The sequence below is a fragment of the Puma concolor genome, chromosome B2 (assembly GCF_028749965.1).
Source record: "Puma concolor isolate L17-30 chromosome B2, mPumCon1.1.hap2, whole genome shotgun sequence".
Lineage (NCBI taxonomy): Eukaryota > Metazoa > Chordata > Mammalia > Carnivora > Felidae > Puma > Puma concolor.
Window position 1 is genome coordinate 75948300 of NC_141671.1, and position 24001 is coordinate 75972300.

The window sequence follows — 24001 nt, forward strand, 5'->3', positions numbered from 1 at the left end:
TGCTCTGTCTCTCTCTCTATCTCAAAAATAAATAAACATTAAAAAAAAATTAAAGATCTCTCAAACGATCAGAAGCTTGTCCATTTCTCCTTTAAAAAAAAAAAAAAAAGAAAGAAATGTTTGCTCGTTTTGCCCAACACTCACAGAACAAGTTACTCGCAATCCAAGGTTTTACTCTATATCCAAATTATATCATAACATTAACTAGAAAGAAGAGTCTGATTATTCAAGACATTCTATAAAACAGTGGGAATGAATGGGTGGCTATAAATGCGACCCCAAACCACTCAATCATTAGTGTATTACAATGTGAACTGGACTTTTCTGGCTATTGGGGCATCAAATACTCAGAAATGACCAAAGTTCAATGATATTTTGTCGGGACATACCATCATTCTTTAAAATCAGCTAACTGCCATAAAATGCTAAGATCTGGATCTTGCCATTTCTCCACAAAAATGCAGGTTCTAGGAGCTGGCATCACCGATTAACTGAGGAATTTGCATATTTCAGTGAAAGTCAGGGCTGGCACAACATGTACCTGAAAGAGGTAGCTGGGTTTAGGAGAAAGAACACACGTATTTTCCAGAGAAAACGTGGTCAGGTTGCTCGGTCTTCATGCCTTAGGTGGGGCTATGAGATGGGCTTCCCTCTTCCTCTGCTGGTCAAGGATTACACCAGACACGACAGTGTTTGTGACTGGCCCCAAACAGGCAATCTCTTCCCTACACTTGTGCCTGGAAAAGTTTTCTTCCTCTATGCCTAAAAGGGGTCTGAAATTCATGACTGGTAACCTACAAAATTAAATATCAAGTATCTAGGGGTACTCCATAGTAAAAGGAGAAAAAAAACTTTCAGGATTAGAGAAGTTTTAAGAGGAGACACAGAAACGTTAAGTTTTGATCTGATGAGAGTAAAGACTATATTAGTTGTCCAAGTCATAAAACCATGAGAAAAAATACATTATGATTTGATGGGGAGGGAAGAAACTTTTGAAACTCACATATTGTTTTGGGTATCTTTAACACACCGCAATTTGCTAACAGGCTGTGAGCATAAACAATATTCCACTGGCTGTGCTGTGCTCTCAGAACTATTCCACCTGATATAGGCTTTAAACACTTTTGACAAATGTTTTCTATTTTCCATTGATTTAGGGGTAAAGAATTTCTTTGAAAAGGAACAACGTTTCTTAAAAATTTCCCTGAAGTTTCTTTCCCTGAAAGGTCTTCATCTTTCTAAAATTTTTTTTTTCAACGTTTATTTATTTTTGGGACAGAGAGAGACAGAGCATGAACGGGGGAGGGGCAGAGAGAGAGGGAGACACAGAATCGGAAACAGGCTCCAGGCTCCGAGCCATCAGCCCGGAGCCCGACGTGGGGCTCGAACTCACGGACCGCAAGATCGTGACCTGGCTGAAGTCGGCCGCTTAACTGACTGCGCCACCCAGGCGCCCCTGTCTTCATCTTTCTAAACTGGGAGAAATAAGTGGGCCCAGATGGCAGTCCCCCAGTCAGGATATTTGGGCAACCAAGACCCAGTGTGAGGTTAAGTGTGTACAGTCCCATTCCTTTTCTCCAGAACCCTAGGTTCGTAACATTAGTATGGTGCTAATAGCCTGGTTCCTTTAGGGGGATGGTATTTAGAGATCACAACTACAGATGGCACTCTGTACATGTGACCTCATGTATACACGTATACATAAGCCACTCTCCTTCTGGGATGCAGCATGTTTCCTTTTCAAAGTGCAGTGAGAAAATACCAAGCTTCAAGTGCTCTTGTTTCCTGTTCAGAAACCAAGTCCTAAACGACTCAGAGTTGAATCCTTTTGTCTGGTCAGCCAGAGGACAGGTCAAAAAAAATACCACATTAGTAACAAATTATTTTGGTGGACAGAAACCCAAGACAAAGAAAGCTAATGAGTCCCTTCCTTTTCCATTGGAATTAAAAGGAAATTGCTAAGTTCCATTATGAGAACTTAGATGGAAAAAGGAATCTTTCTGGATAGAGAATGTAATTTTTTTTTAACTAGGTAAAGACATTCCCATATGAGTAAAAGAAAAATGCTTCCAGAAAAAGACTCACCAAGAATCTCCTTTGGACATGGAATTACAAAAGTGACTCACTGCCTTGTGTGGGGACAGGTCCTACTGGTAATTTGTTTGTCAAAGTTGTGGAAGGATGACATAGGGCTGATCACTGTATGAGGCTGTGGGCATTCAAAGGTTATCTATTGCAAAGAAAATAAAATTAGTTTTGTGTACTTGTCTGGCTAGTTAGGAGGAGTATTTCTGACTTCACTAAAGGAAAATACTCTCTAAACCCCAAACTTCTGTTTGGAAACAGAGATGAGAACAAAAAAATAGAAGGGTATGTTTCACAGTTTTATAATTTGACCAAATTTATTCACAAGGTGAAAGGGTTTTCAGTCCCTGAGGAATAGAAGCAGGTTCCTATAAGGCTACTATGTGGAGGATAAGGGGTAATGGAGACTCCCACAAATTAACCATAATGTGACTTAAAAAGGCACTTCAAAAAAGAAGATAAATGACCAAAAAGCATCTGAAAAGGTGCTCAACATCCCTGGTCATCAGAGAAATGCAAACAAAAGTCATAATGAGATATCCACCAGAAGAGCTAAAATAAAAAAGACTGACAACTCGAAATGATGTTGCTGTTGATGACAACATAGAACAGCTCTAACACTCCTAGAAAGCCGCTGGGCAAGCAAAATGGCATAACCACTTGCAGAAGTGAAATTCCACTCCTAGATATTTACTGAGAGAAATAGAAATATGTCTACAAAAAGACATCCACAGAATATTTGTATTAGCCTTATTCAAAATAACCCCAAATCAGAAACAACCCAAGTATCCATCAACAGCAGAATGTATTAACAAATTGTGGCATATTCATATAATGGGTCACTATTCTGCAGTAAGAAAGAATAAACCACTCGTAAATGCAGTAACACAGATAAATCACACACACACACACACACACACACACACACACACACACGTTAAGTTTAAGACAGCAGACAAAAAAAGAGTACATAGTGTATGATTCAGTTTATACAAAGTTTAAATACAGGTAAAATGAACTTAAGATGATAAAAATTAGATGCTGTGGTTTTGGGGGGAGGGTGGATTAATCAAAGAGCCCAAAGAGAACGTTCTGGAGGAATGGATATGACTTATATCTTCTTTTCTGAATGGTAGTTACACAGCTGTATGTCAGTGGTTCTAGACCAGGGTCATTTTGCATCCTAGGGGACATTTGGCAAGGCTTGGAGACACTTTTAATTGTCATGACTAGGGGGATGCTACTGGAGTTGAGTGGCAAAAGGCCAGGGATGAACAGGACAGTTTCCTTATAACAAAGAATTATCTAGTCGAAAACAAGGGTCCAAGAAACCTAGTGTATATACAATTGTCAAACCTCATCAAACAGAAAAGTTAAGATCTGCACATTTTATTAAATGTTAATTATTACAAAAAGAAAAAGAGAAAGAAAGAAAGAGACAGTGGGAGGGAGGGAGGGAGGGAGGGAGGGAGGAAGGAAGGAAGGAAGGAAGGAAGGAAGGAAGGAAGGAAGGGAGAAAGAACTCAACAAACCCCCTCAAAGTGTATTGGTGAAGATACACTTTTTAAATGTATTTTTTTTTAATTTACTTCTAGGACTGAGAATTAATTATAACTCACAAATTAGATTATCAGCTGTTTATTTTTTTTTTTAAGGATATCCATCACACAGCTTAAGTTTATTTATTTTTGAGAGAGAGATTGAGAGAGAGCAAGCAGGAGCAGAGAGAGAGGAAGAGAGAGAATCCCAAGCAGATTCTGCACTATCAGTGCAGAGCCTGATGCAGGGCTCAAACTCATGAACCATGAGATTATGACCTGAGCTGAAATCAAGAGTCAGATGCATAACCGACTAAGCCACCCAGGTGCCCCCAAAATCTCGTATTTTAAACCTATGAGAGTTCAGCTGCTCAATAAATGCATTTCACATCCAAACTGTACTCAATTAACGTTTACTGAAACAAAAAAACATTGAAGGAACTTCCAAGTTTCTGGTTCTACATGTAAGAAGCTTAGAAATTGTCATTCCATAACAAACAAGTAAAAAGTGTGAACAGACTGAAAGGTCAAAAACTCTTCTTGGATCAGTAAGAGAGAGGACACAGGGCAAACCATTGCCTCCAAGATTGGAGAGGTAAGAGAATACAGGGAGTCATGGCTTACTGGAGCAGAGATTTAAGAGCGGCGACTGCTGTGGGCACCAGTGCCAGGACAGGAAAACCTGAATCGATAATTGATGAAGTGCTGGAGACTCAGTGTGGAAAAATCTGAGAGCTAAAAACTCCAGGGAGGTCCATCATAGTGAGCTCGTGCAATTTTGTGAGATTCACCTCCTGGGGCTCTACCAAGTTCTCACAAGTAAATATCAGGGAAAAAAAATTTCCTCATGCTTCCAGCAGGGGGAGGGAAAAAAAGAGTTCTATTTTGAAATATACCAGAGCAAGCGTTCTCTTCTTAACAAGGTCTATCTTCTGGGGAAACCAGTTTACCACAGCCTAACTTGCCAGGCTATTATCAGAGCCTAATGTACCTGAGTAAAGGGAAATAGCCAACTCCAGTCAGCTCTAGCAATCCTGTACCACCTAAGGGGAGAAAAAAAACCCTGAGAAACAGTTATGTAGTTCACAGTCCAGAGGCATAGGCTCAATAAAGGACTGAGATCCAATTATAGGACTACAGAACACTTAACCCTCTTTATATACCTCACCACCATATTCTTAAAGGCTTGTTTACAGCAGTTCCTTTTACCTAGTGCATCATGTCCGGCTATCAAGAAAAAAATTACAAGGCATATGAAAAGTTAAAAACCAAATGTGAAGAGACAGAGCAAGAATCAGAACCAGACATGGCATGTTGAAATTATCATACTGAGAATTTAAAACAACTATAATTAACTTGCTAAGAACTCTAATAGGTAAAACAGAGCATTGTAAGAACAGATATATAATGTAAGCACAGAGATGGGAGTCCTAAGTAAGAATCAAAAAGAAATGATGGAGATCAAAAACACTGTAACACAAATGAAGAATGCCTTCTATGGGTTAAATAGTAGACTGGACACAGCTGAGAAAAGAACCACTGAACCTGAGGCTGTATTAACAGAATCACTGAAAACCAAAAAGCAAAGAGAAAAAACAACACTGAAGAAAAAAAACCCCAGAATATTCAAGGAATGTTAGAAAACTACGAAACATGCAACACATGTGTCATGAGAATACAAGAAAGGAACAGAAGAAATACCTGAAAAAAAAAGTGAGAATTTCTGCGAAATTAATGTCAGATACCAAACCACAGATCCAGAAAGCTCAAAGACCATGCAGCAGGATAAATGCCCCCCCCCAAAACCCCACTATACTTAGCCACATCATTTTCAAGTACAGAAAATCAAAGATAAAGAAAAGATCCTGAAAGAAGCCATAGGGGAAAAACACCTTACCAACAGAGGAACAAATATGAGAATCAGAACCAATTTCTCCTCAGAAACCATCTAAGCAAGAAAGTAATATGAAATACTTCAAGTATTAAGAGAAAAAAACCCCCACCAACCCAGATTCTGTACCCTGGAAAATCAACCTTCAAAAGTGAAGGAGAAATAGAAACTTTCTCAGAAAAACAAAAGTTGAGGGAATTTGTTGCCAGTAGACCTGCCTTGGGAGAAATGTTAAAAGAAGTTCTTTAGAAGAAACATGATGTAGGTCAGAAACTCAGAACTACATAAAGAAAGGAAGAACATGGAAGAAGGAATAAGGGAAAGTAAAATACAACCTTCTTAAAAATTGTTCTAACAGGTAACAGTTCATTCAAAAAATAATAACAATGTATTTGATTATGTATGCTTAGATATACATATATCTTTTGTGTGTGTGTGTGTGTGTGTGTGTGTGTGTGTGTGTGTGTGTAGTATATATAAGTGAAATGAATGACAGCAATGATACAAGGGACAGCAGGGAGGAAATAGGATTGTTTCATTATTATAAAGTACACTATCTGTGACGTGGTATAGTTTTATGTGAAAGTGGATTTGGATTGTTGTAAGTGCATATTGCAAACTCCAGGGCAATTACTAAAAGTATAACTATGATGCAAAAAAAGGAGAGAAAATGCAATCCTATAAAATGCTCAGCTAAAACCATAAAAGACAGAAAAGGAGTGGAAGACAAAAACAGGAACAAAGAATAAGGCAACAAATAGAAAACAGCAATGAATATGGTATATATTAACCCACTTATTATGAATCATCACTTTGAACATCAATGGTCTAGATGCACCAATTAAAAGACCAAGATTGTCAGAGTGAATCAAAAATAAGACCATCCAGATGGCAAACAGACACATGAAAAGATGCTCAACATCACTCATCATCAGGGAAATACAAATAAAAACCATAATGAGATACTACCTCACACTGGTCAGAGTGGCTAAAATTAACAACTCAGGAAACAACAGATGCTGGGAAGGATGTGGAGAAATGGGAACCCTCTTGCACTGTTGGTGGGAATGCAAACTGGTGCAGCTGCTCTGGAAAAGTGTAGAGGTTCCTCAAAAAATTAAAATAAAATTACCCTACAACCCAGCAACTGCACTACTAGGAACTTATCCAAAGGATACAAAAATGATTGTTAGAAGGGGTACATGCACCCCAATGTTTATATCAGCACTATTAACGATAGCCAAATTATGGAAAGAGCCCAAATGTCCATCAACTGATGAATGAATTAAGATGTGGTATACACACACACACACACACACATACTCACTCACACTAGAATACTCCTCAGTGATGAAAAAGAATGAAATCTTGCCATCTGAAACAAATGGATGAAACTGGAGGGTATTATGCTAAATGAAATAAGTCAGTCAGAGAAAGACAGATATCATATGATTTCAATCATATGTGGAACTTGAGAAACTTAACAGATGACTATAGGGGAAGGGATGGAAAAATAAGATAAAAACAGAGGAAGGCAAACCTAAGAGACTCTTAAATACAGAGAACAAATTGAGGGTTGACAGGGGTGGGGAAAATGGGTGATGGGCTTTAAGGAGGAAACTTCTTGGGATGAGCACTGGATGTTATATGTAAGTGATGAATCACTGGATTCTACTCCTGAAGCCAAGACTACATTGTCTGTTAACCCACTTGAGAATAAAAAATAAGGCGAACCAAATGTTGTCTACAAGAAACTCACTTTAAATATAAAGAGACATACAGATTAAAAGTAAATGGGGGGGGAGATACCATGCTAACACTAATCACAGAAAGTAGAAGTAGCTATTATTTTCACACAAAGCAGACCTCTAAGTTATCAGGGACAAAGATAACATCATGATAAAGGGGTCAATTCTCTAAGAAGACCTAACAATCCTTAAACTGTATGCATACAACAACAATGCATCAAGTCACATGGGGCAGAAACTAAGAGAACTGCAAGAAGAAAGAGATGAATTTACTGTCATAGTCTGGAGACTTCAACACCCTCTATCAGAAATGGACAGACCCAGCAGGCAGAAGATCAGTAAGGACAAAGTAAAATGTATAAAGAACTACAAATCATTATGAAAAAGACAGGAAACTCCATTTAAAAAATGGACAAAAAGACTTGAGCAGACACTTCACAATAAAGGGTATCTATGTGGCCCACAGACAGATAAGGTGCTCAACTTCATTAGTCATTAGGGCAAACAAATGAAAAGCACAATGAACTATCACCACATTTACCAGAAGGGCCAAAATGAGAAAGACAGAAAATACTCAGTGTTGTAGAGGATTTAGAGGAAACTAGAATTCATACGCTCTGGTGGGAGTTTAAATTAGTACAAATACTTTGGAAAACTGCCAAATATCTCCTAAAGCTGAACATCTATAATTCTCCTCCTAGGTAAATATCCACCAGAAAAGAACACACAAGCACCAAAGACTATATAGGGCTGTTCATAGCAGTCCAGTTTGCAATAGCTACAAACTGTAAACAACCCAAGCATCTGTCCATAGAAGGATGGATAAAGTGTGTAGTTTACGTTCATAAACTAATACTCTACAGCAGTGAGAACCACTGACCGACCGCCCCAGGCAATCATAATGTTGAAAGAAGGCAGACACAAAGGGGGAAATACTATATAATTCAGCTTACAGGCTATTTTGGAATAGGCCATAATCATCAACTATGACAGAAGTCAGGGTGGAGGTTGCCCTTTGGAGGGCAGGATTCACAATCTATTTATTATTTCTTGATCTACATGCTAAATAGGTGGACCCACTTTTTTTTAAGTTTATTTATTTATTTTGAGAGAGAGAGAGAAAGAGAGCAGGAGAGGGGCAGAGAGAGAATCCCAAGCAGGCTCCGTGCTATCAGCACAGAACCTGACACAGGGCTCGATCCCATGAACCATGTGATCATGACCTGAGCCGAAACCAAGAGTTGGATGCTCAACTGACTGAGCCACCCAGGCACCCCAAGTGGACCCACTTCTTAAAAATTCACTGATGAACATTGGTGTGCTTTCCTGCATGTTATACTTCAATAAAAACTTGACTTATAAAATATCAAAAAAGAGGGATGGGGTCTGGGGAGTCATTTTAGCAACTCTCTTTTCAAACACGCTCTTCCTATTTTCCCTTCGTCCACTTGTATAACTCATACCTGGCACTCTACTTAAAAATTCCTGAAGGAATTAAATTTTGGCCTCAGGGAAATGTTTAGACAGTCCATGCACAGATAGTCCTGTGGCAAGAAAGCAGCGTGGGATTGGAGTAGGGCCCAGTGCAGGCTGCAGGTGAGTCAGGCCAGATTTCCCAGTAAGCCCCACATTCCTTCACCCAACAACCCTGGAATGCCATACTCTTGCTGGGCCCATTTGCTCTGTGCTCAACTAAGGCATGGGGTCTGAGGCAGCCACAGTGAGCAGCAGGCACAGAGCAGGGTGAGGGCTTCCAAAGGGACGTCCTTTTGTCCCACAGGTCACAGTAACAAGCTGGCAACTGATTTGTGTGGTCCTATCTGAATCTCAGAGGAATTTCTAGCACAAAGTAAAAAGATGCTCTTAAGTGGAAAGAAAAATGGATCCGAAAATGTAATGCTGTGAACTAGTTTATAGTACAGGTAATATTAACTCTGATGTTTGCAGAAAACAAGTAGCTCATGACTTGGGTTACTAAAGTTGAATTTCATAAACATTTTTTTTCCTTGGGGGAATCTGAACTGTATAATATTAGCCTTCCTGCCAGTGATTTTCAGGCCTTCTCTAATGCTTACAGTGGTACTCAGAATACATTCTCTGCTAAGCCTGGAGGCAGCCCTGAGTCAGCTTTTCCCATTACCTGTATACCTAAGCCATTGAAGAGATATTATTCAGAAATGCCTCTGGAGGAGATGCTGCGGAACTCCTTCAATATTCTGGCCTTCTCCCCTGCCAAGAACTTTTTCTTTAAGTTTAAATTAACTGACTTTTAATGTAAGCATTCACATCTGCTTTCTTTCCCTTTAGGTAGGAGCTGCTGTTTCATCCTTTGGGTGGGGCAAACTAGGACTCCTAAGTTAAAAAAATTATCCACAAAAACTTCATCACTCACTCTCAGAAGCTTGATGTTCTATGCTTGTCTCTAACCTTCACGTTGATTCTCCAGGATTCGAGGTCTATGAGCAATGAAGCCCATTAGCTAAATTCTTTTGGAAACCTGACAACCTCACACTGTGCAGTTGTTCCTGTGGGCACATCTGCTGCACAGTAGGGGAATGAAATTGGATGCAATCCTTTCCCCACCTCCTAACTTTACTATTTAAAATGGCACTGAGTTTTAGAAGTGGTAGGCGGTGGACAAGAAAGGCATCCTTATACTTTGGTCACTATCCTTGACATAGTCAAATGCTCCAGCTTTATGTTCATTTCCGAATAAACACTTAAGCTTCTGAATCCAGAGAGCTACTTCTTAGAGTGGGACTCAAAAGACAAAGCACTAGTGATTTTTAACTCCCAAACCGAGCATGTGACATAGCTCCCTGGTACGTCCAGCAGCCCTGGCTCATGCACATAAACACTGACGGGGGGACTCCATATTTCTTCTTGCTGACACTTGGTGTTTTCGTTTTCCCAGCAAAAACCATTCTTATTCCCCTTCTGCACCCCAAATATCAAACTTGCATGTGGAATGGTGATGTGTTGTCTATATCCCTATATAACCTTCCATAGGTCTGGCACACAGGAAGCTTTCAATAAATATTTTTTGGCTGGAAGGAATAAATGACTGAATTAATGAATTATGTAACTAGAATCTAGGCTTAGTAGATTTCTATAGGGGTGTCAAAGAAAATACTGTTTGACAGGGTGGAGCTAAAAAGAGATTGGGAATTTTGGTATTTCCAACCACAGTACTCCAATACTTGCATGTTACCAGGCAATGCGCCCTGGCCAGAAAATGACTTTGTTTGGAGCTATGCCCAGCCCTGCTTCATAGGCCTCAAAGTTGGGACCAAGGGGAAGAGACCCTCACTGCTCTTCTTAGCTCCATGAAGAGGTAACTATCACAGTGGGGTCCTGAGAATCCTGAGGATTCTCTTTCTTATAAAAGTTATTTATTGGGGGGGGGCTCTTGGGTGGCTCAATGGGTTGAGCATATGACTTCGGCTGAGGTCATGATCTCAGTTTGTGAGTTTGAACCCCACATCGGGCTGGCTGCTGTCAGCACAGAGTCTGCTTCCCATCTTCTGTCCCCGCCGTCTCTGCCCCTCCCCCTACCCCTCCCCTGCCTGCGTGCTCTCTCACAAAAATAAATAAACATTTTAAAAAAAGTTATTTGTTGGGATAATACTGTAAGATTCGAAGAATTAGGATCAGGGGATAACAGTCTTCATGTTGAGAACACAAACTTAAAGATGATCTCCATCATCAAGTGGCTTAAAATATAGGAATTAGGCAGGTGGTAACATGGACAATGTGAAGATTGTTCCCAGTGTTATTCTGAACACTGATGCATAGTTTGGTTCTCAACAATGACGACGGCTCACCAATTTCTCAAGTGTTTGCTTTCCATGCATATTTTGTGTCATTCTAGTCTGTTTAACTCAAAAGATTTAATCCCACAAGATCACCTATAATTAGAGAGTGATGATGCATTCTTAGAAGACAAATATAGACACCACAGAGGTGATGCATCAGCAGTCTGAAAATAATTAATGCTTATCCTCACAAGGCCACCTACACCAAGACACTTGGGAATAGTTCACTACTGCCATAATGTCATAGAAGGATGGCAAAATCATTTTTCTTATCTGCAGAAGTAGGTCACAGCAGGAACATTTGGCAAAACACACACACACACACACACACACACACACACACTAAAATAGAGTGGACACGAATGGGTTTTGTGACACAATCTTTTAATTTTTCAACTCAGTGTAAGACTTGATCATTGGTTCGCTCTGTAGTCTCTAATCATCTCCCTACATGCTAACAGGACCAGAATGAGGCTTTGAAATGCAGTATTTGCAAACATAGCAAAAGGCCCCATTTACCAGAAAGCTGCTTCTACACTGACAAGAGCTCAAGGATTTGAGACAGCCACTGATTTTGTTGTTGTTTTATTTCCAGTGACATGAAAATAAAACCTATAATCATAAATTAGCACATTTATCAGGAGTCTGAGCTAGGCAATATGTAGTCATGGTGGCTAGAGGTTACAGCATTTCCAGCAACCTTTTAAACTCAGCATATGGCACATGTGGGGCAGCATTTTCTGTCGAGATGTCTATTTAAACTCAAAAGACAGAGGGGCGCCTGGGTGGCGCAGTCGGTTAAGCGTCCGACTTCAGCCAGGTCACGATCTCGCGGTCCGTGAGTTCGAGCCCCGCATCGGGCTCTGGGCTGATGGCTCAGAGCCTGGAGCCTGTTTCCGATTCTGTGTCTCCCTCTCTCTCTGCCCCTCCCCCGTTCATGCTCTGTCTCTCTCTGTCCCAAAAATAAATAAACGTTGAAAAAATAAAAAAATTAAACTCAAAAGACAGACCCTGCAAAGCTGATCTGAGTTGTGTGCATTGCACCAGTGCTGTTGCTTTCTAAATAATGAATGCCTTTCCTAGTGACAATGAAGATGGCAGTAAAAAGGGGTGGACAGTAGTGGGAAGGGGGACCATGACATTCGCATGGATTTTATAATCTCAGGAAAGTCATCAGAGAGGCTTGAAACCCACACTGCCTCAGGCTTTGTCTTGTTATTGGTCAGAAAGACATGCAACATGATTCCTACACCGGCAGCTTTTTTTGGTCACTGCTGAGGCCCCGGACAATCAGGCACTTGGGTTCACAGACTGGCTGACACTGGACTTTCTTCTTGGGGAACAGATAAATCATCTCCAGGAAACCAGGCTCCTCTCCTAACTATGTGCTCTTATTGACCTATATTTTTAAAGAAATTTGTTCTGAAGTTGTGGTAAGGGCTAGAACCCATTCTTTGGCTCCAATTCAGAGACACTCATTTGGTGCAGTACTTCCTTCCTCTCTTCCCCCCAAATGTACTAAAAAGCTCTCCTCTGTCCTCTTTTTTTTTTTCTTTCCTTACTTTCTTCCTGCTCAGAGCAATCCTATTTCATTTTTCACAGAACATGATTTTCTGTGTTCACTTTATCATTTTTACTCTTTAGTGTCACTAATGACCTTCGAGCTTAGTTATTCTCTGCTTTCTCCTTCTACATTTATCCTTATTCCCCACCCCACCCCCCCAACTTTAGCACTGAAGGACAGCTGTACAATGAGTAAATTGTAAAGTTGTGTCACAGTTCCCCTAGGGACAATCTTCTTCTGTGAGCTATTAAATTAGAAAATGGTTTAAAAAAAAACAAAACAACCAAGGCTTTGTACAGAGCACGTGCAATCTTTACAATGTAAAATTAGTCCTTTTCCCAACAAAAGTGATGTAATACTTTACTTGTAACTGCACAAAAGGATTTAGGAAATAAAATATACAAAAAACCTATCAAGAGCTTTAAGGAGTTAGGTGCAAAGTTATATGATATTTTGCTCTTACAAGGTAGATAATAAAGCCACGCTGGTGTGGAATGCTGTAATTTTGCTTTCTGGATTCACTATCACAAAATCAGTTCATTTAAACATTGAAAAATGACTTGGTTTTTATTCATGCACACATCCATTTACTCATCTGTTCAACATATTCATTGGGTTCTTCCAATGTGCCAGACAGAGTAATAAAATCAAATCAAAATTAAAGAAACAACAAAAAATGATCTTTTTTTGTCTGATGGTTATCTTCTATTTTGGACATACCGCTCAGTTCAAAGATTATCTCATAAATTGCATTTACCTGCAGAAAATGAGGAGGAACAGTAATAAACCTATCTGCAGGCAGATTCACTAAGGCAGATGTGGTTTCAGAACACTCTGTAAAACCCACGACTGTTTCACTAGTTATTAACTGGTAGCCCAGTGGGCATGTACCACAGTGTTGGGTGGGGGATGGATTCTGGGCTTGGATTCTTGCTCTGTGGTTTGCTGCTTGTGTGCTTTTTCTTAGTCCCTCTGAGCCTCGGTTTCCTTCTGTGCAGAAGAGAACTAGCTGCACCAGTCCCAAAGGGTGGATATAATGATTAAATAAAATAAAATCCACAAAGCTTCTATTATTGTGCCCGTCTCAAAGTTGATGCTCAATATATTATAATTTTAGCAGTATCATTATCATGGCTGGGGTTTACAGGCTCAGAGAAATGATCGCCTCAAACCAAGGAACTCTTTTTTTCTCTCAGAAGTGGAATGATAAAGTTGATTTCAAGGAGACACAGATTGAAAATTAGTGTATCCCATGTACTAGCCCTGCCCATTTTCTCTTGAGTTCTGCTAGTTCCCTCACTGAAGCACCCACTTATTATCTCCATAAATGCCCCCTCCACCAAGTACCCCATTCACTGACCTTACCTGTCACCATTATCTTTTTCTCTTTCTAGCTCAAACTTGTTTAGAGATAGCTTAACACAGGAAAGTAGTTAGTCCCTTTACATGAGTCAAAGAAAGGGAAGATAAATCAATTTTCTTTTTGCTTAGGGATAGAAATGATGACAATGTGAAGAAGAGAATAGTAAGGACATAGGGATAATGGACCCCCCAAAAAAGAGGGACTTAATGATCCAAGCCTAATAACAGAAACTGATGCTTGGTTGTAGAGAGGACTACTGATTTCGTGTGTTCACCTCAATTTATTTCACAGAATTATACAACGCTAGAGCTGGAAGAGATGTCAAAAATAGTCAAAGCCCATCTTTTTAGAGATAGAGAAACTGAGGCCCAGAGAAGTCTCAGAATTCTTGCTGAAGGCAACCCAGCTAATCGCTGAAGAACTAGGACTAGAATCTAGCTTTTTCACATTTTCATTCCAAGAGAAATTTAAATTGACTAGGGTACAGAGCGTTTAGGTGGTTGATGTTACTTTGTCTTTGTTTGCTATTGTGTTTTTGTCTACAGTGAAAGAGATTCAGTCCGACTTTTAAAAGAGGTCTGGACCTGTGGGGATTTACATCATGTGCCTGGTGGTGGTGGTGGTGGTGGAACCGTCCATAAATGCCCTGAAATGGCATGTAAAATTTTAAGTGGATGTCCATTTTTCTAGGAATAAAGTCCAAAGCTTTAACACAGTCTCGTAAGTATCAGTGAGCAAAACAAAGTTAATTGCAGTGGGTTGGCTTGAGGCAAGAGTAATAAGACCAGTGATTTCCAAGCCACTGCAGGCTGGGATGCTTCCAATGCAGACATGGAGGATGTGGTATAGGGTGAAGCTAGCTGGCAGAGTGGACTCTGTGGTCCTACCTTGCCTTCCAGAAGGGAGGTTCTATTTTCTACATGCTTTCCACATTAGTGTTCCACTCAGTTTGCTAAAGGGAAGACTTCTGCTGCTTGCAGTAGTGGGGGATGAAAGCCACTGTTTACCATATTCTATAAAATTTTAAGAAAGGTGTGGTCCTCTGCCCATCTAAGAAAAATAATTTTCAGCATTCTACCCAGAGCCCCTTCTCCTGACTATATCTGTTGTTCTATATTTCTGTGTTTAAAATCAAGGTATCTCTTGTCTTCCCCTCATCTTCATGAATGCCTGCTGGTGGCAAGAAAATAAGGACCAGAAATTGAAAGTGATTAGAAAAAACCTGAATCCATCCTGTCTTATTCCGTGAGGAAGTCAGAAAAGAAAAAAGAAATCACTTTTTTTCTTTCCTGGCGTCTCACAGGATGATCTTCATCCCAAAGGCCTAGGTGCTGCCATACCTTGTATTAGAAACCCCGAGTGGACTGTCCACCTTTTTCTTTTTTTATAACCTGAGAAAAATTCTCCCCTCCATTTTTCTCAGATAATAAAGAGTTGAGGGCATATATTTAGAAGCAAGTAGTTTTAAGTTTTATAGAATGTTCGATAACTTGGGATGGGGAAAAATGAGAACTAGCAAAAAGCAATAAAGCTTAGAAAGCAATATATTTGGTCATTTTCACCCCAAATTAGAACTTCATGCCCCTAAGACACAAGCCTAAATAATGTTGTTTGTGTTGCATTAACCTTAAGCTATAATATGGCAAAAGTAGATTACAGGAAATCACAAAAAACAGTTATAACATTAGCAGAAGCTTGCAGGAGTATTTTGGCAAGCCATCACTCTTATAGATTCAGTTATAAACAACAGGATCACGGCCTGGGCCTGTGTGAGTTTAGACACAATTCTCATATAAATATATGACTTCAAAAATAAGTACCATAATGAAAAATGACTACCCCATAAGATATTTTATTTGAGGTTTGCTATTTCTCTTTTGTTTTTCACCCTTCACTTAACATATTTATGAAGGACGGGAGAGCCCTGGGGTTTGAGGGGTGGTGAGAGATCAGTTGGTTCAACTCTACCTCTCCTCTCTCCACAACTGTAACCATCTCTACTTGTCAGCATGGGCCTACTTGTCACTGAATAGCTGGGCCTATACCCAACAATTTTCTGGGTACTATAAATTATATTATTATAAAAGTATAAGATCATGTTCCTGTCTTCAAGAAATTTATCATCTCACTGGAAACCCTGGACATACATTTAAGCAGCTGTCAGTCATACTAAGTGGTGGCAGCCAGAGCAAGGAGTGATGAAAACACACATGTTAATCTTATTGCCTTCTTGTCATCCTTTACAGTTCCCAACATGAGGTGTATAACAGAGCTTGTTGAACTAGAGTAGCATAGATAATACAGTACTGGGCTGGGACATAAGGGGCCACATCTCTCACAGCAATAGAAGTAGATGTTTAAAATTAGAAATAGAAGGAATAGTCACAGGGATAAAAGTAACAACCATTTGGGGGGCCTGGTTGGCTCAATTGGTTGAGCATCCAACTGTTGGGTTTCAGCTTAGGTCATGATCTCACAGTTTGTGGGTTCGAGCCCCATGTCTGACTCTGTGCTGGTAGCTGCTCGGGATTCTCTCTCTCTCTGCCCCTCCCCTGCTTGCACTGTCTCTGTCTCTCTCAAAATAAGTAAAAAAATTTTCTAAAAAAAAAAAAAAAAAGGTAACAACTATTTATTTAGCATTTATTATATTCCAAGTACTCCTTAATATATCAACATCCATAAGGTAAACAATATAATTAATAAACAGATAAACAAACAGAGGCTCAGAGACATGTTTTGTCTGAGGTCCTAGAACCAGCACATGGAGCGGCTGAGCTTTCACATAGCATCTGTCTGATTTCTAAGACCATGCTGTGATCCTGATTCCTCAGTCCTTTTATTTCTTAGATTCCATAAATGTGTTAACACACCTATGATGATGCCTTCTTCAATTATGAAATATAGCAAAGCTCATAAAGTATGTAGTTATTTCTGCAGAAATTTTACTGACATCTAAGTATGTAATACTTTTCTACTTTTCATATTAATAGATCTTATAATGAGATAGAGAACCATAGCATACACCTTATTATTAGTTTCCCGAGATTCATATCTCGGTACCAAAGGTACCAAAGGATGGTACATTCAGAATAGATTCATAACTGGTAAATTGTTTAGCTATTTTATTTAGCTCTGATGAATGGAACATTGAGTTGAACTCAAGATATTTAAGCATTGGGGTGGATGAATTCAGTGTTGGTGGGTGAAAGCAGATACAAATCCAATATATTTAATGATACCGTTATAAGAAAATGACTATAAACTAGAAACATCTATACACATTTCAAGTATAACTTTTAAATAGGAACAAATACAGTCGACTCAGCCTTCAGTCTGAGGAAAGTGCACCTATTAAGGTCCCATCTGCTGCTTGAAGAAAGTCAGCTGAAGGTGCATTCACTTCTGGATGCGGCAACAAATTAATGTAATGCCTGGGTGTTCAGCCAGACCCCATAATGCCAACTTTACTTACTTTTAGATTATTACATTATAGACGGAACCTTCCACTTTATGTATCCAGCCTCTGGGACTTGCAGCATCCCAAAGGGGTCAGACACTACAGTTATTAAAAGCTGGTTTTGGGGTGCCTACATTGCTCAGTCAGTGCAGCGTCCGACGCTTTATTTCAGCTCAGGTCATGATCTTGCGGTTCATGAAATCGAGCCCCAGGTCGGGCTCTGCACTGACAGAGTGCTCTCTTGTGCACTCTCTCTCTCAAAATAAATAAATAAACATTACTTTTTTATTTAAAAAAAAAAAAAATTTTTTTTTAACGTTTATTTATTTTTGGGACAGAGAGAGACAGAGCATGAACGGGGGAGGGGCAGAGAGAGAGGGAGACACAGAATCGGAAACAGGCTCCAGGCTCTGAGCCATCAGAGCCATCAGCCCAGAGCCTGACGCGGGGCTCGAACTCACGGACCGCGAGATCGTGACCTGGCTGAAGTCGGCCGCTTAACCGACTGCGCCACCCAGGCGCCCCACATTACTTTTTTTTAAAAAATGCTGGTTTCTGGGGTGCCTGGGTAGCTCAGTCGCTTAAGCATCTCACTTCTTGCAGTCTGTGAGTTTGAGCCCCGTATCAGGCTCTGTGCTAATAGCTCAGAGCCTGGAGCCTGCTTCAGATTCTGTATCTCCCTTTCTCTCTGCCCCTCCCCTGCTCACGCTCTGTCTCTCTTTCTCAAAAATGAATAAACTTAAAAAAAAAATAAAAATAAAAAAGCTGGTTTCTACAGATTGAATGTGAAAATTAAGGCTGACTGTAGAGAAGGGATACATGGGGCCACTTAGAGAACAAGGGAAAGGCTAAGGTTCTGCCTCAAAAATCCTGCATTAGCTTCCTTTTCTAAAGGATATCAAAGAAAATGACATTTCAAATGGAGAACTCTTTTCCAATTCTTATAAGGAAAAGAATATCCACTTTCTCCTGTGAGATTACAGAAGCTCAACTGGGAAGAAAGGAGAAAGCAGAGGGCGATACTGGAGCAAATAGAGCAGCAGCAAAGGCAGGAGGAAAGGAAGTTAGCTTCCTTGCTTTGGCAACCGTTTTGTGTTTGTCTTTGAGACGTCCTTTAATTTCTGAAAATGCAATGCTCAGTGGCCCTTCTCCTAGGGAAGTAAAAGGAAAGAGCAAGCAAATGACCTTTATTTCCTGAGCTTACTGTCACAGGAACCCTTCACAAATCTGAGCTTTCTATGCTATATATATGCACAATTTATGGTAAAGGTACAAGGTTTCTAAAGTCATTTGACAAATGAGAAAGTGATGGTAGCAGGTACCAAGAAACATACCTGAGCTGATTCAATGAAAAAGTTGAAAAGAAGACCAAAGCATTTTCCAGAACACATTCCTAGTTTAGCTTAGATAATTACAGTCCTGTGGGAACATATGGTTTGGTGTAAACAGGATGACTTAACGAGACATAATCTAGTGTATTTTCGTTGCTGCTAAGGATTCCTTTCCAAATAGGTTATAAGAGTGTTCACTCTTGTGTAAGAAAGGCAGAAAGACTCCAGTGAGTTTGAATACTGGCCTCCCTTACCTTTCTTTGAGGCTAGAGCTTTCAGAGGCAAGGAAGGGGGCCACCCACAAGGATATAGCTGACTTCCTGAGACGCAACTCAGGGGAGGGGGTGGGCTGCTAAGTTCCAGAGTGGTGGCTCTTTTTTTAGTGCCAGGCCTTAGAAGTAGCAGATCAGGAGGGCAGATGATTATAAGGATGTGAGGGGAGACCTGGAGCACAGGTCTCCATTACTAGCCTGGCATAGAGGGAGTCAAAATATCAGGGAAACTGCCCACTTTTGAATTTGGCAAAGTGTTTTCCCAGATATCTTTTTCCTGATTTTCCTGGACTAATGGAGACTGGTTACTTTAGGGGAATGAAAACTTGGTTGAGAAAAACACACAGACATTGTTGTTTCAGTATTTATCTCCAAACTGGCAAACAGGAAACAGTGTCACACACGCAAAAGAAGGTTCACTGAAAACACCACTACCTGAGAAAACAGTACCTCAAATGCCACCACATGAAATTACTGTACTAAGAAAGTCACATTTTCCAAGTCTGATTCCTAATATTAATGTTCAACTGGAAAAATATATGTAAATTTCCAAGAAACACTTCCATAGAGGGAAGTATACGTTAACACTATAACTGAATACCACACAGTTGGCTGAAGTTGAGAGAGAAGCGTTTTGGGATGAATTATGGAACAAAAGGTATCCATGTCTAGCAATTAATCTCTAAAGTCCTTGGCCAAAGTTTCTCTTCTCATCTAAGCTGACAAATGTGTTTTGGGATTTGATAGCCAGAAAAATCCTTGGGAGGTCTTTTAAGAGTAATTTTTCTTAGAGGAGGCAAAGTAGTAAAGAAGGCAAGGTGAATTGCCTTTAGTATATCTTTGACATGCTTATCTTTTTAATGAGGTAACACCACACTGATCTGCAACAATACAATTTAAATGGAAATTTAAGACATATTACACATTTTGCTGTCTTTCAAAATGCAATGCACCAAGCCTAAAAAGATTTCATCAAGCATAATTTAACCTTTTCTTGATGACCCAAGGTCAGTATTATAAATTACCTATTAGTTGTGTGATCTTGGGCAAATCACCTGAACTCTCTATGCTTCAGTGTCCTCATCTTTACTATGAGAATTATAGAACACATCTATCATACAGAATAGTGGTGTTGGATTAAATGAGATGATCCCTGCAAAAGCACTTAGCATAGAGCCCTTTATGCCATTAAGAGACCCAAAATGGTAGTTACTGCTTCTTTTTAATATATTTCTCTGCTCATGATTGTGACCTAGAAAACTAAGTTGACCCATGAGTTTAACTTCTGAAGTTACCACTTAAAATTTCAAACTTATATTTCTCTTTTAGAAAAAAAAAAAAAAAAAAGATCTAACTCCCATTTCTTTCAATATGGTAGACTTGATGTCAGCAGTAGCCCTCAGTATGAAAGACTAAAAATGCTGAATAAATATTTTAAAACCTTTAAGTACATAGTTGAATTGTCAGGAGAATAACCAAATCTTATGAGGTAGGAAAGAATTCTGAAATCCCTTGGTAAGCCAGGTCTGAAGAGAGGGTTTTCCCAGAGGATTCTGCTCATCATTGAAGGTCTGGACTAGAGCATGAGCTTTTTAACCTGTGGAATGCTAGGGGTCTTAGGACACGCCTGTGGCCCTGTAAAATAAAAGCTTGGATCAGAAGCCTTTGGGATCCCTGCCCTTCCTTCTCTGCTGTTCCCCCACAGTAAATGAATTGGAAAAACAATCTGTCTTCCAGGGGCAGGAGGGTGGGGGGAAAGACACCTCTGAGAATTCCTTGTCACAAGCCTACTCTTAGGAACGTCTGAGGATGGAATTCATACTATTTATGGGACCCCACAAACAATCCTCTCTGCAGGAATATACTTTCAACCCAGGCCTCAAAGAGCTCCCAGAGATAAATACCAAGGAGGAGCTCAAAGTGACTACCACTTGCCCACTTCATGAGCACAACTTTCAAAATATTTCTGTGGCTCAGTTTCCTCATGTAACAAATGTAAATGATAATAGTAATTACAAAAAAAAAAGTTATAAAAAAACAAAACCACAAAAAAGCCAAATTTATTAATGCAATTTAAAAGATCTGAAAATTGGTCATTAGGGCTATGTCTAACTTTTTAAAGTGTGGTAATGGTATTATGGTTATTTTTATTTTATTTTATTTAAAAAAAAATTTTTTTAACATTTATTTATTTTTGAGACAGACAGAGAGAGAGAGAGCATGAACAGGGAGGGTAGAGAAAGAGGGAGACACAGAATCTGAAACAGGCTCCAGGCTCTGAGCTGTCAGCACAGAGCCCGACGCGGGGCTTGAACCCACGGACCGCGAGATCGTGACCTGAGCTGAAGTCGGACGCTTAACCGACTGAGCCACCCAGGCGCCCCTATGGTTATTTTTAAACTGAGCTTTTAGATATACATATAAAATATTTATAGATGAAAAAATAGTACTTATAATGGGGACTCTTGAAAAGATTACAAGAATTACTATGTATAAAAGGGCTCAGAAGAGTGACTACCACAGAGTAAATATTCAATAAATATTAGCTATTATTAACTGATATGGGAAACAAATGAAGAGAGTAGGATTTGACTTTATAAACAACCTGATTCCGCTTTTGTAAATACAACTGCTCTCTTTCTCTCTTCAACTACCCTCCTCCCGCCCAAGCATGCCTGCAAAGAAAACACTGGAAGGAAACACACCAAATGCTAACTCTGTAGGAGGGGAAATTTATTTTCCTTTTTAGACTTTTAAGTTTTAAAATTCCCAACCATCATTATATATTTGTTCTAAAATTAGAAAGAAATACTTTAGGAAAAAAAAAAAAGACTCCTGTTTCTTCTAGTTGAATCCTGGTACCCCCCAATGCTAGCGTGCTCATTTTCTTCACAGAGATCCAGTTTAGCCACATTTCCAGGTTAGTAGGTAAGATAAGAGAAAGATGTCTAAAGGAAAAAAAAAATATCGGAGGGAAAATTAGCAGGTTCCCACGTCATGGAGGAGAGAAATAGTTTCAATATTTCTGTGCAGAAAAACAGACTGGCTAGGTGGCATTCACAGTAAAAGCCAACAGAGGCTTGGGGGTAAGGAAGAGGAGGTTTTTATTCCCTAAGGTTTAACTTGCTTAGCTTCTGTGGTTACGGCCCACAAAGTCAAGATGCCCTATATGTATAAAGACAAATATTTGAATGATAAGGACAAGCGACACAGTTAAGTCTGAAAACAAAGTCTACTTTAAAAATAAAATATATGATTTGAAGAAGGAATAATAAGCCAAAGTCACCTTTCTTGTAATTTAGATATATTTTAGTCTTTATGAATCAATCTACTGTAACAAAACTGTCCCTGGAGTGCTGTCATATTTTCTGCTTGCCCAGCACCTTCTGAACACCCTTGAAATGTTCGAGGAATTTCTTTCTTTATTGGTCCTACTCTCCTAGGTCAGAGGCAGAAAACTGGTTTCCCCCGCCTTCCATGAAGCCAGGGCAGCATTGTGGGACCAGACTCCAAACGGATGCCCTGCTCAGCACTTAGCTTTGAAAGTAAGTAACTTGGAAGATGAAATATGGAGAATCCTGCGGTGACCATGGAGGGAAGTGTCAGACTTTCTGAGGGCAGCAGGGTAGGGTCACCTGGAAAAGTGACATAGTGACATTTTCCCCCAAACAACCTAGGTGGTACACTGTGCTCTTCCTGGCTGCACATGTAACTACCTACCAGATAAATTCTGCTTTGCTCAAACCAGCCAGGGTGGAGTCTGTTGTTTTAAAGAAACAACCAAAAATTAGGAATGGTGACAAATGCAACCTCTAAAATGTAAGGAATAACAGTAGATGCCCCACAGAATCACAAAAACATTAGATAACTAGTACTTGACTGGTAGGTCCTTTGTTCCTACTAAGTAGAGACTAAATTCCCATTACAAGTGGGGGAAACTTTTCCCAGATCTCACACAACTTGTAAGTACATGGTACAACTGGTATCCAAATCTACATATTTCTGGCTCCAGAGTGTGAAATCTTAAAACTGACATGGACTTCTCCCCTGACACAACCCAACAGGGGATATAAAACAAAGATCTAATGACACTGCAAAAATACTTCCTGAAGAGGAAAATCCCAGTTGCTTTTACCCAAGCCCTTTTTCAGGATGATTTTCAGTTCACTTTACTGTGGCTTCTAAACTGAAACACAGAAATGGAATGGAATCCACGTGAAAAGTGAGTAAGGATGCAAAATTTGGTTACATGTTAAAACGGATCCTGGGAATCACACATAGGAATGACTTTCTTTTTAAAGCCAATTCCTATCATTCACTAAAAACAAAACAAGACTACAAACCTCTCAGGGACATCTGAGAACATTATTAATGATGTTACATGTATCATAAAAAGCAGAGGAACAGGAAATAATATGAATTTTTAAAAATACAGTTCAACTATATCCTGATTTCTGTAATCAGCTCTATATTGCAAATTGCCACTTCATCATGATAAATTTGCAAATGTATTGGGAAGCTTAAAAAGATCTTTCAACACCTGTTTTAGGGAGACCAACCACCTTATATTAGCCCCTCTACACATTTAGAAAACAAGATTCATTTACCAAGTCTGCTTAAATCTAAAAACATGAATGCATTCAGTGATAATTTTATTTTGCAGAGTAGAAAAAAGCACAAGGGAGCTTCTAAATGTTGGCTCTCATTATACTTCCAATTATTTCAATTATTTCAGATTATGCATAAGGCAATTTCCCCTTTGACAAAATGCTGGATAAAGATATCCAAGGGAATCTAAATAGCAGCAGTCTTTGTACATATGGTAAATTATGTTCTTGGGGGGAACAAAAAGCTCTAAGTTAGGTGATGTAATATGAACTTGCTTTTCTTATGGAAACACTATTGCAACAAAGCCTTGCATATTTAAACCTAGTCCA

At 39.5% G+C, this 24001-nt stretch overlaps 1 protein-coding gene across 6 annotated transcripts in view; it reads right to left on the reverse strand.

The window, feature by feature from the left end:
• UBE3D (ubiquitin protein ligase E3D) overlaps nt 1-24001 on the reverse strand; it is a 240077-nt gene that overhangs the window by 103317 nt on the left and 112759 nt on the right. For 2 of the 6 annotated variants that reach the window (XR_015251365.1, XM_086707324.1), the window contains one exon: nt 21781-22012. The exons of the other annotated variants lie outside the window; for them this stretch is intronic. Coding sequence is in view for 1 of the 2 variants with exons in the window: in XM_086707324.1 (XP_086563450.1) it covers nt 21986-22012 (27 nt within the window). In the remaining variant the exon portion in view is untranslated. Of the gene's footprint in view, nt 1-21780; nt 22013-24001 lie in introns of those variants that run through there. 6 annotated transcript variants of the gene reach the window in all.